At 37.4% G+C, this 12350-nt stretch overlaps 1 protein-coding gene across 9 annotated transcripts in view; it reads right to left on the bottom strand.

The window, feature by feature from the left end:
• Positions 1-12350, bottom strand: part of tnrc6c1 (trinucleotide repeat containing adaptor 6C1) — a 462004-nt gene that overhangs the window by 45384 nt on the left and 404270 nt on the right. For all 9 annotated transcript variants that reach the window (XM_068004210.1, XM_068004207.1, XM_068004212.1 and 6 more), the window contains 3 exons: positions 4397-4603; positions 1845-2032; positions 1634-1714 (listed from right to left, as the gene is read on the bottom strand). In XM_068004210.1, coding sequence (XP_067860311.1) covers positions 1634-1714; positions 1845-2032; positions 4397-4603 — 476 coding nt within the window. The remainder of the gene's footprint in view (positions 1-1633; positions 1715-1844; positions 2033-4396; positions 4604-12350) is intronic.

A 12350-nucleotide genomic window follows, 5' to 3' on the forward strand; every position in this document is an offset into this window, starting at 1 on the left:
TCTGAATCCAACCCCTGCAACAGTTGTTGACATTCAGTTTGACCAAGACTTGCGCTTTTATTTTTGAAGTGCTCCCTAAGTTTTTGCTGTGTTCACAGTTTCTAGTTTGCAATCATATGGAATATTTCAAACAGATTGGGTTTCTGAAGAACCTGCATGAGTATCCATCAGACCAAAATTAGTGGTGCACCCAGTTCCACAAAATTAAGTAACATTGGCAGAATGGAAAGTTATTCAAAAGATAGAAATGGATTTGATAAAATGCCATGGCACAGGTGGGGGCAGTAAGAATTTATCTCCTGCTCCTTATTTCAAACTGCAAGAATTTTCTTTCTCAGAATCAATGTAATTAGGAATTTTCAAGTGAAAGGGAGAGAGAATTTATAGCAACAGGAAAAGACCATTAATAAACACACCTGACCGTACATAAACCTCACCATCAACTGTCACCGTTTCTGCTTATTCTTTTTCCAGAAACAGATCAAATTGTCTTGGTTTTACTCCAAGGACATAACTTCTTAATTTTAACTTTTCACCACAGTGAACAATTTGCCTGAATCATCATCAATCCTTTCATAATTTTGAAAATATTATTATATCTCAAAGGGTTCTCTTTTCTTATTTGCCTTTTTCAGTGCAGTAAAGGACTAGATTGACTGTTTTGTACATTGATCTACAATATTTGCTAGTTCTCTTTCCTGATCAGCACTTTGTACCACTGTTCCATTCAACACATACTCCCACCAGATTCATAATCCACAATGTAAGTAAGTGTTGCCTACCGGCAGCTAACCAGGCCTGTAGTGACCGGTTCATCACTGGCAAGATCAGAGTTATACTTCCCAGTTGCAAATTTAACGGAGTCACAAGACACTTTTGTGCACGCATGCCTACACATGTGCGTAGAGCTCCATTCTGCCTTCGCTAAACATTTTTTACAAAGGCTGCTTTAAGTTTATGAAGAGCCTTCTGACCATTTTTAAACACAACCTGACATGGCACTGAAGTTATTGTCCATGCAGTGTTAAATGGTCCCTCAGTGGGGAGGTCTCACATTGCATTCCAAAGTTTGACTCCATACGTCAGTGTTACATTGCTGCAAAGTTGAAACTGTTTCACAGCAATGCCCAACTAACATAATACAAGACCACCATTAAAATATGTAAACTGCCTGAATCTAGTTGCACTGTGCCTCTATGATGCCTAGTTGGTGTCATTTACAAACTCGAAGACTTTGCTCACAATATCCTTATCCAAGTCATTCACAAAGGTGTGGTACCCCATCATATCTTCTTTCCAGTCTAAAAAGTTCCCATTGGTGGTTATTCACCATTCTTCTTTAAGCCAATTATATGTCCTGTGCCATAACTTTCCTCCCAGTTAGTCACTCCTTACCTCAGCCATTATGTGATAGTTGTTGAAAATAATTGTTCTTGCTGATATAAAGTATATTTACAATAAAGAGGCTGAGAATGCCCAACTTCAATACTAGAAAGATTCTGCTATCGCAACCTTCAAACTAAAAGTGCTTGGGAAGTGCAAAAACAAGCTCATTTATAAGTAAGTGACAATCTGAGATTCTCTCATATACACTCACATCGGAATCTAAGAGATTAAACAAAAAGATACTTACAGGGAAGCCCATATCAGTCAATTGTTTTATCAGGCGGTTCATAAGCCAAGTCTCCTCTTGCTTATTGGATGTTTTCATGCTCTAAAAAAAGGGAAGCGAATATCTTGTTAAGAATTTTTTTCAACAATACTACCAACAGTAATCAAACTCTCTGCCCCGACCACAAAATCTGCGTTTTTGCAAATCACCAGAATCCAAAAAAGAGAAGTACCTTTTGATGCACTTTCTTGTTAGCATTGCCCCAGCCTGAGGAATTACAGGAAGAGTTGCTCTCCTGAGAAGCTGCATTATTCCACATTCCCATCTCCCCCTCATCCTCTTCCCAGTTAGGATGATGGCTACTACTGAGGCCAATTTCATCTCCACCGCTGACCCAACCTTCTTGCATAGATTTGGAGGCTGAATAATAAAAAAAAATAATTTTCAAATCATATAGTGGTAAGGCGACCAATATTTTTTGAAGATGAAAGTAAGCCTGCAACCTATTTGCACTTAGACTATTAACATGTGTTTTGTAAGAAGTGGAAATGAGATAGACTTTTTAAAGAGTGAATTCTTCAAAGGGTAATATGTATAACCAAATTCTACTTTTCAAATTACATTAATGATGTTAAGCCTAGATCACCATAACTGTATCGAACAGCAGATAGACACAAAGATAAACCACACAATGAGCAATATTCATTTGGCCCACTGAGCTTATTCCTTCCACAATGTACAATCTCTGTGTCACTGATCTTATCCAAGCCATTTAATTTCCTGACAATAGATTTTGCAGTCGTTATCCTGCATAGTAAGGGTACAGTAACCTAGTGGGAAAGGGACCGGACGAGCAACCAAGGGGTCGAGAGTTCAAATACCACCATGGCAAATACCACCATGTGAAACTGAATTCAATAAATTGTGGGATAGCATCGGAAAAAAATCATAAAAGCTGGTGATTTATTGTAGAAACCCAGTAAGTACACTAATGTCTTTCAAGGACAGGAACTTGCCACCCCTACCCTGTCTGGCCTCTATGTGCCTCCAATCCCTCGAGTTTGACTCATAACACCCTCTGAAATGGCTGAGTAACCAATCATGATTCACAGTGGCTCACCACCACCACTTTCTATGGGTAAATGGGATGGAGAAAAAGAAAATACAGCCATGCCAGCATCATGTCATCCACACCCGGCGAGCAAATTAACAAAAATCCATCCCCTTGCAATTATATCCAGCGATACTCTACAATATCCATCTAACCTTATATTCTACATTTTTAATTCTTGATTGGTTGCATTGTTTAGCATCATATTTCCACAGCTCCAGGAATTTGGAAACTATTGCATTTCATATAGTATTTCAAAGAGCTGGTACAGGCACAACGGGCGAAATGGCCTCCTTCTGCGCTATAAGATTCTATGATTTTTCACCACTTATTCTTGCAGCCTTCAATTCCAGCCCTAAAAAGATTATTTTTATTTGAACGCGCATTAATTGATACAGCTTTGCTAGGAGTCCATTCTATATATCCACTAATCTAAGAGAGGAGATTGCCTTCGAAACTCACTTGCGGTTTGTTAAGGTTGCTCTTGTGTCCTCTACTGCTGTGCTCACAATCCTAGTTAAATAACCTGCTTAGATCTATATTACCCATTCCCCTCAGCATCTTAAAAACATGGTTGATGAGCTTTCTTAATCTGTTCTTGAATTAAAAATAAATTCAACTCAACATAGTAAGGCAGCACCATGATAAGACACATGAACATTTCTGCCCTAACAGTACATTTTCCTGACTCTTCTGCAATGATACACATTTCAAAATAAGCTTGAATTCTGAAGAACATACTATTTTCAATTTTAATGCTTAAAACAAATTTGGGACACAGTTAAAGAAGATACATCTACAATAATCTTGCATGGGAAATATTAATCTCCAAACAACTGAAATACCATTTATATTGGAATTTTTCAAATCAAACATTCAGAAAAATGAAATTCCCAATGAAAAGTTGCAATCATTCAGCACTCTGCACAACAAAACCATCCTGTTTCCATTTACATTTTTCTTGCTTATTTAGTTTATTCCCAGGTATTTTTTTGTTACATTTGCCACATTGTCTGATTTATCAGTTAATAATGATCAGACTTTGCCTTTCTCACATTGGGATGCATTATCAAACCATGGGAATCTTCATAGCGATTTTATTTCCCCCAATACTTTTGCTCTGTATTTAACACCTTCCTTGATTAGAATAAAAGATGAAGTCCTCAGAACTTCTCTAACTGATTAAAAAAATTGTCACATGCCAACTAGGGTTGAAAGAAACATGAAAAATGGTAATTTCATCAACTCAGCTGATTCATCCAAGAGACTGAAGAACATTTTCCGCAGAGAACAGAGGCCACCTAAATCAATCTCACTAAATTCAAGCCGATTTCTGGATTTTGGTGTTTTCAATTAAGTTGGTAACTTTCAAAATTTAGTTTACTCCTATAAATTTAAACCTTGTAGGATTATAATATAGAACACGCTATTGTATATATTGTATTACACAATCACTACTCACACCCATTTGCAATATTCAATTCACTAACCACGATTATGGGTGATTTCAATATTGTCTGAACCCAGTGTCCGCATGGAGAATCACCATCAAAATGCTACTCATTTCAATAGCAGCTTTATCCTAGCAAAGTGTTAAAAGTGTATAAGCATTTAAACATCTGACTACAGCAACTGACACACTCCCACAAAAAACTGTTCTTAGATTTTGTTACCTGGTTTGCACATTGCCGGGACAGCAGATGGAGCATTCCCTCTTCCAAAATTCCCCGTTGACTCTGCAGTATTATCTCTCCAACCTGAACTGCTGCTGGGAGGTTTGCCCCACGCTGAAGTCCCATTATCGACTGTGGTAGATGGAGAAGGTGGCTCTCCCCAAGAGTTCCCAGTCTTCGTAGGAACACCGAGTGTTTCTCCCCAGCCTGTGAAAATATTAAAGCCCTCATCTTATGAATTCAAATAGACTGTACATGATCCAAATGTTCTCCCATTTGATTACTGGCCATGCAACCATCAATTAAAGTACTATGGCTTTGACGAATACTACACATCTCTAACAACTTATTTATCCAATTAATCTTTAACTAAGATAACCGAAGGTGATCCAAGTTGAAGGCCTGATTTCCAACTACTTAAATCCATGACTCTCAAGACTGTTTTCACTTCCATTTTTATGTATTTTGCCCCAATTTGCCTCCTATTTATATCCTCTCAAATGTTCTCTGTGACTAGTCAGGAACAAGTGCTGAATTATATTCCAAAATGCAGTTGCTGTTGATTTTTAATTTTTCTTGTTGCCCTAGCAACAACTCATCCAGTTGTCACTGCGTTTGATGTTGAACTTGTTATCTGGAGGGAGAAGATGCAGTTTAGGAACATAGGAACAGGAGTAGGCCATTCAGCTCCTCGAGCTTGCTCCGCCATTCAATTAGATCACAGCTGATCTGTATCTCAACTCCATTTATCTGTCTTAGCTTCATATCCCTTGATACCCTTACCCATCAAAATTCTATTGATCTCAGTCTTGAAAGCTCCAATTGTCCCAGCACCACAGACTTTTTTTTTGGGGGGGGCACGGGGGGAGGGGGGGGCGGAAAAAGAGAAAATTCCAGATTTGTACCACCCTTTGTGTGAAAAAGTGCTTCCTAATTTCCCACCTAAATGGCCGAGCTCTAATTTTAAGATTATATCCCCTCATTCTTGATTCCTCCACCAGAGGAGATAGTTTCTCTGTATTCACCCTATCGAATCCTTTAATATTTTAAACACCTCAATCAGATCACCGCTCAATCTATATTCAAAGGAATATAAGCCAATTTTATGCAATCTGTCCTCATAATGTAACCCTCTAAGCCCTGGTATCATTCCGGTGAGATTTGAAGTTTGAAGGTGAAGTTTGAATTGCAGCCTTGCCTGGGATCCAAAGCTATGGCTTCCCAATTTGTAGTGCAATGCACAAACATTGCAGCGCTCAGTTTTAAATTATTCGCACTTTTGTCAATTATCCATCAGATCACTAAGGGGAGTAATTTACATGGGCAACAAGAAAAAAACATGAACAATTGCAGGCTGAAAATTCCATGGCAAAAATAAATCTTATTTTGTTTGATCCCTGGATATATATAAATTTAAATGAATATTTGGCTTTTAACATAATAATTGGTCTAAATAAGTTTCCAGTTGTAGTATTGTAGGATCTTAACTATGCATTAGTCCTATAACTGAATTTCAAACTAATATTGTCTCGAGTCATGTTAGCCAGGTAGTTTTCTCCCAAATGTGCTGCATAAAGTGTCCAAAGGGGACTGAACACAAGTTAACACTAGAATATCTGAAAATGGATGTCAATTAATCTTTTAACATTTCAATAACTTAACATGACAATATTCTGTGTAGCTGTACTGCATTATCAATTTTAGCACAACTGATTTGCAGTATACTAAACACATGAAATTATGTATTCAGGTTTGATGACCGAGAGAAGCAAATAAAAATTTTTAAATATCGTCTCCGTTCAACTTTGAATTATGAGTTATTTTTTCCTGAGTTCTTAAATTCACAACTTTTAAATTAAACAAAATATAAAACATTTTACCAAAGCACATTCAAACAAGCATTAAGCAACCACCAGGGGGCAAAAGGTTTATTTGACCATGAATGCCTCCATCTTCTTGAGCTGTATTTTTTGTGCTTCTTCTTTGCACTTGGTCTGCCTCATCTTAAATTACCAGACACGCTCATCTGATCTGAATTTTCTTTCATAGTATTTATTTTATTGTAGATTAGTCATTCCTTTCCCATGCCGTTTGCCATTTTCTTTTAATTTTTGATGCTTGTCCATGTTAGTTTACTGTTTTTAAAATTTAAACAGCCATTATATTTCAACCTGACCTCTCAAGTCCTTCAAAAGATAACAATTGTCCTAGCACTGGTTCTATTTTCCACAGAAGTGACTTTGGAAGGGCAATGCATGTCTTTCCTATTTGTCAATGTATTAATGTACTGCCCCACTGCAGATACGCAGACTAACACCACATGCTCTACACATCACTAATATTCCTGGAAACCAGCCAGATGAAGGAGACTGCTCATTTAGTCTATATTTCATCATCAACTCAACCAGAAAAATCTCAGTGAAAAGGATGCAACACAATATTGCTAAATGCTTTAGTTATAAATAAGCAATTTTACATATAAAACAAGAATTTAAAGGGTATAAGGTGTCTCATTAAGGTCATCGAAAAGGAAATGGACAGCTTGAACTAAGCAACTGAGTGCAGCTAACTCAAGGGCACCTAATCTTTATTCAAAAATACTGCCTAAATAAATCACACTGAGAACTCATGCCTCCTTATGCCATTTTCCATAAATTCAAACGTTTTACTTGGTAAAAAAATAGGCACTATAAGATGCAGGGAAATATGCCCTTTACATAACAGGGGTGCATAGATCATTTACATTAGATTTTCAGCAAGGCCATTTCTTTCTGAAAGATAAAAGCACAATGTGCTTAAATCATGGGCAAATGCTACACTACAAATGAACAGAATTTTGTTCGACTGCAAGAGAAAATACACATTTCAAAACAGTAAAAAGTTTACTAGTGGAACCTGAACTAGTGGTAAAAGTAGTTCATCTCTGCAATTAATGTTTAGGATTAGCTGATGCATCAACTTTTATAGTTTATAATTTGTCATTTGGTTAATTAGGTCTTAACACCTTTTGTGTCCTGGTTGCAGTTTTGTAGGGTAGTCACCATTCCAGAATACAGAAATCATTGTTACATTTTAGACCTTAGTGATATTCATAATTCAGTGAACATTTTTTATCTTGTGGTACTGTAAAACAGATTGTCTGTGATATAATAAACACACACATATTACGTCCATTTTTCTACAGGCCCATTAACTTAACAGAATGTCCCCCCTCCTTTTAACATCTAAAATTGTTATTTTAATACAATGGATTAAAATAACTTCTTGGCAAGTAAATAGGTCTTCCATTTTCAAAATAACTAGCTGCGTCTTGCATTAATTGATACGAGTAAACAATTAAAAAAAAAAGTATTTTAGGAAAAGAGGGTAACCTGAACTCTAATTCAGGCGACATGCTCTGCCTTCATTAACGTTGCTTTCTTTAGAATTGGTAATAAGTGTACAAGTCTAGATTAGTGTAATTGTATGCAAATCAAAGAGCTGAATATTCAGCAGTAACTGAGCAAACAATATTCAAATAGTCAACATTAAACAAGCTACTTGTTAATCACAGACAGCAAGCATTAGAAATTAGTCAAGAAACCTACTAATTATTGTTACTGCATTTTGTCACTGGAATTACATTTAATAATGAAATTATTATATAGAATGAAAGGTAAAATAAAGTGACCAACCAGCTCAATCGTTAGACTTAACTCAGCCTTCTTGAAAAAGATTAGCAATCTTCTCACTTGAAACAATTTTAGGAGACTAATTATTATTAGGTTTAAAATAGTTATGGAAAAGGACAAGGAAAAATCAAATGTGACACATTCCGACGAGGGGCAGAGGAAGGGCATCCAAAGCTAGAGCTCCCTGGGTGACTAAAGATACAGCGATTAAAATGAAACAGAAAAAGGTGGCTTATGATAAATGTCGGGTTCAGAATTCAGTAGAGAACCGAGCTGAATACAAAAAGTACAAGGGAGAACTGACAAAGCAAATAAGAGGGGCAAAGCGAGTATGAGAATAGATTGGTGGGTAACATAAAAGGGAGCCCAAAAGTCTTTTATAAACATATAAATAGTAAAAGGGTAGTCAAAGAGAGAATGGGGTCCATTAGGGACCAAAAAGATCTTCTTGTGGAGGCAGAGGGTATTAAATGAGCACTTTGCATCTGTCTTCACTAAAGAGGCTGGCAATGTCACTATAAAGAAGGAGGTAATGGAAAAATTGGATAGGATAAAGAGGTACTAAAAAGGTTGGCAGCGCTCAAAAGTAGAAAAGTGACCCGGTCCGGATGGGATGCATCCTAGGTTGCTGAGGGAAGTACGGGTGGAAATTGTGGAGGCTCTCACCATAATCTTTCAATTCTCCTTAGATATGGGAGTGGTGCCAGAGGATTGCAAATGTTACACCACTGGTCAAAAAAAAAGGGAGAGGGATAAACCCGGCAACTACAGGCCAGTCAGCCTAACGTCGGTGGTGGGGAAACTTTGAGACATTAATCCGGGACAAAATTAATTGGCACTTGGAAAAATATGGATTAATAAATGAAAGCTAGCCTGGTTTATTAAAGGCAAATCGTGTTTGACTAACTTCAATGAGTTCTTTGATGAACTAACGGAGAGGGTTGATGAGAGTAGTGAAGTTGATGTTGTGTATATGGACTCTCAAAAGGCATTTGATTAAGTACCACGATAGACTTTAATTGCTGGCAGGAGTCCCACGTGCGGGAGCTGCGCGCGCGTCTAAACGCGTCATTGGGGAACCCAGAAGTGGGCGGGTGGGGGCCGGGAATCCCCAATTTTCGGAGCCCCCCATGACGAACGCACCCGCTGGGACATCGGAAAATCGAGCCCTTGAAGTGGAAAAATTTTCAGGGCCGTAGGGAAGGAGCAGGGGAGTGGGACTAATTGGGATAGCTCTTTCAAAGAGCCAGCACAGGCACGATGGGTCAAATGGCCACCTTCTATGCTGTAGCATAATCTCTACTATTAATATAATCCCAATGCAACTTGTTAAATAGCAGCATATAATGCACAAGAAAGGTACTACTCGGTTATAATTTGCGGAAATTAATTGTAAAAGCCAATTCTCCTCAAGCCTCAGTGATACAATATATACTACACAGCATGTCAAAATTTGCCAGCATATCTCCCGTCAATGATGTGATATACAACGCAGCTATAATTTTATCAAAAATATGCACAAGTGCTGCACTTCTTCAAAGGGTATTTCCTTATGGGGTGAGCATTTCTGCTTTAAAAAGCTGCTAAATAAAACAGATTTACATGAAGCTGCATCAAAACTGGAAACCACAGATCACAAAAACATCCCATTATTCATCACTTTATGTAGGGCAAATTCTATACCCCTGGTAAATCATTCAGAATCTTAATTAACAAAATATGCTGTAGATACTGAGGGGACTTTGGGACTTGTGGGCTCACATTTTGCTTTTGTTAGCTCACTTGATGCCCTCAATTGTATTCTATATTAAAACATCCCCCTACAACATTTTAAGCTTTGAGTTCTATAAATGTTTCAGAAGCTTAAATGAACAATTTAGATGAAAGAAACACAAACTAGGCAAGAATAATATAGAACAAACCTACCAGCCAAGAATATGTACAAAACATTTGGTGGTGTAAATGAGAATACTATTGCATATTTTCAATGGCAACACAATTTGGTCTTACCAGGAACAACCATTTTCTATTCAACTTTGATCTCCACTTATAAAAATGATTCTCGATCTACAACTAGCTGAGTAGCTAGTGACGTTTGAATTCATATTTTTGCTGGGGACATTTACCAGATAATAAAAGTAGGTGGTGGAACAGAAAGACAAGAGAAAGGATGAAAACAGGCATGTAAAGTCAATCATACTGAAGTTCATTTCTCAAGAGTCATCTTTAGAGCAAAACTGAATTTGATTGAGGCTTGTTGCCAAATCCATATTGCCTTCCAAGCTCAAGGGGCAAGTTTACCAACAGAAGGCAGTATGAAGAAAAGAAAGTGTGGAATAAGAAGAAAAATCTTCATTCCAGATTTACAACCACCTGAAATGTTAAACATATTAGCTCAGTAAAGGAAATTAATAGTACTTACAAACTATCATTTATAATATCTAAAATATGTATTTCTATTACTTTGATCAGTATTCTTGTAAACCAGAAAAAGATCAACAGCCTAAGTTTCTCATTTTATCAAATGTAAACACATTAGAAAAGACACTCACATTCCAAGACATTTTGCTCATATGCCTAAAAATGCGATCTGTAACCCATGATTGGACATCCTTATTTGAAATCAGAAACTCAGAGCTCATATCTATAGTTCACCTACCTAATCACCAATTATCTTATAATATGCACATATGTATCTCTATAACACAGTAACAACTCACATATTTTGAAATCGTTAATCTATTTGCAGGGGGGAAAAAAAGATAATTGCTCCAGTTTTCTTAGCACAGAAAGCAACTGCTAAATTTAAACGTTTTTCCTTATAGGAATTAACCTTCAACATTAAAATCACTCCTTGCAGAAAAAAATAGATTGAAACAATGAAAAATATACAGTTCATCAATATCTATAGGACATAAATTCCGAATGGCAAAGTTCACGCATCAGGTTCATGTAAGGCACACATATTACATTCCCATTTTACACGTAAACAAGTAAATAAACTCTGGGACAACGTGGAGTCTAACAGACACACCCCGCCCTCACCCCCCCCGCACCCCCCACCACCCTCCAGAATTACACTGTCATTTTTGCACTACTGCAAAGTAGGACACAGAAGGACTTTGAAATTTAGGCAGGCCATTTGAAGTATTCAAGGAAATTTACAATTTCACAAATGTACCATAAGCAGGAGCATTCAGCTTTATAATGACAATTTTTATAATGAATCTACACAGATGGGTAGCTTGGTAGTGTGGAACAGCCCCAGTGCTAAGCTCAATTGTTTTTTTTGAATGAGTGGTCCAAGAGTGGTATACATGGATACAATGCCGGTCCTGGTTTGAATGTCACCAATCTAGATACTGTAAGCCAAGTATGCAGTTTTTTTTGGCTGAACTACTGTCAAACTTCTTTCCTTTCCCACATACGAATCTCAGTTTGCATATCCACTGGCCTGCTGGCCAGCCAGCCCCTAACATTTCTGCTGTTTCTGCTTAAAACAGGAAACTCCACATGTGGGCTCATTTAAATTGTCCTCCTGTAATGCACTGCATCAGGCAGACAGGACAGACAAGTGACTTGTTCCAAACACTTTCTGTTCTGTAATCAACCAATAGCAGATTTTATTTTGGAGCAGCCCAAATTGACTGTAATAAGACAACACAGGCTTGCAATGTGTATCTGACCTCAACCATAGCATTGGGGGAAAAGAACCAAGTAGCTGTACTTCACCCATTAGATGCTGTATAGATGGTTACTGTGCACACAGATCGTATCATTAACACCCAATTAGCTGTGTATCTCAGCAGTAACTACAATTATAGCAACATTAGATGTACTTTTATAAATATATGCTCCGGTGCAGAGCTTTATCAGCTGGGAAGTTAAATTGAGAATTCCAGTGCGCACTCCCCACAATTTAATGGGATTAATTAACTAATGGACAGAAAATCATGGGGGATGCAGTCCCAATGTTTAAAACTCCATACTGGGAGTGCAATTCATAAAATTGTCCCCAATATATTGTACATACACTGCATGTCAGTCACACAGAGAAGTGGGTGAGTCAATTTGAGCTCCTCCAATACATCTGCTATTGGTTGATTACAAAACATTTGCAACAAATCACTTGCCTTCTCTCCCTCTCAGAAAAATGATGGAGCAGGGCTTGAAAGACATTAGAAGGGGACAAAAGAATAGAAACTTTTAATTTAGCATTCAATAGGTAAGCATATATGCCATAACTCAAAATACACTGGATACTGGGTGCATCCTGTGTTTCT

The sequence above is a fragment of the Heptranchias perlo genome, chromosome 23, assembly GCF_035084215.1.
Source record: "Heptranchias perlo isolate sHepPer1 chromosome 23, sHepPer1.hap1, whole genome shotgun sequence".
Taxonomy (NCBI): domain Eukaryota; kingdom Metazoa; phylum Chordata; class Chondrichthyes; order Hexanchiformes; family Hexanchidae; genus Heptranchias; species Heptranchias perlo.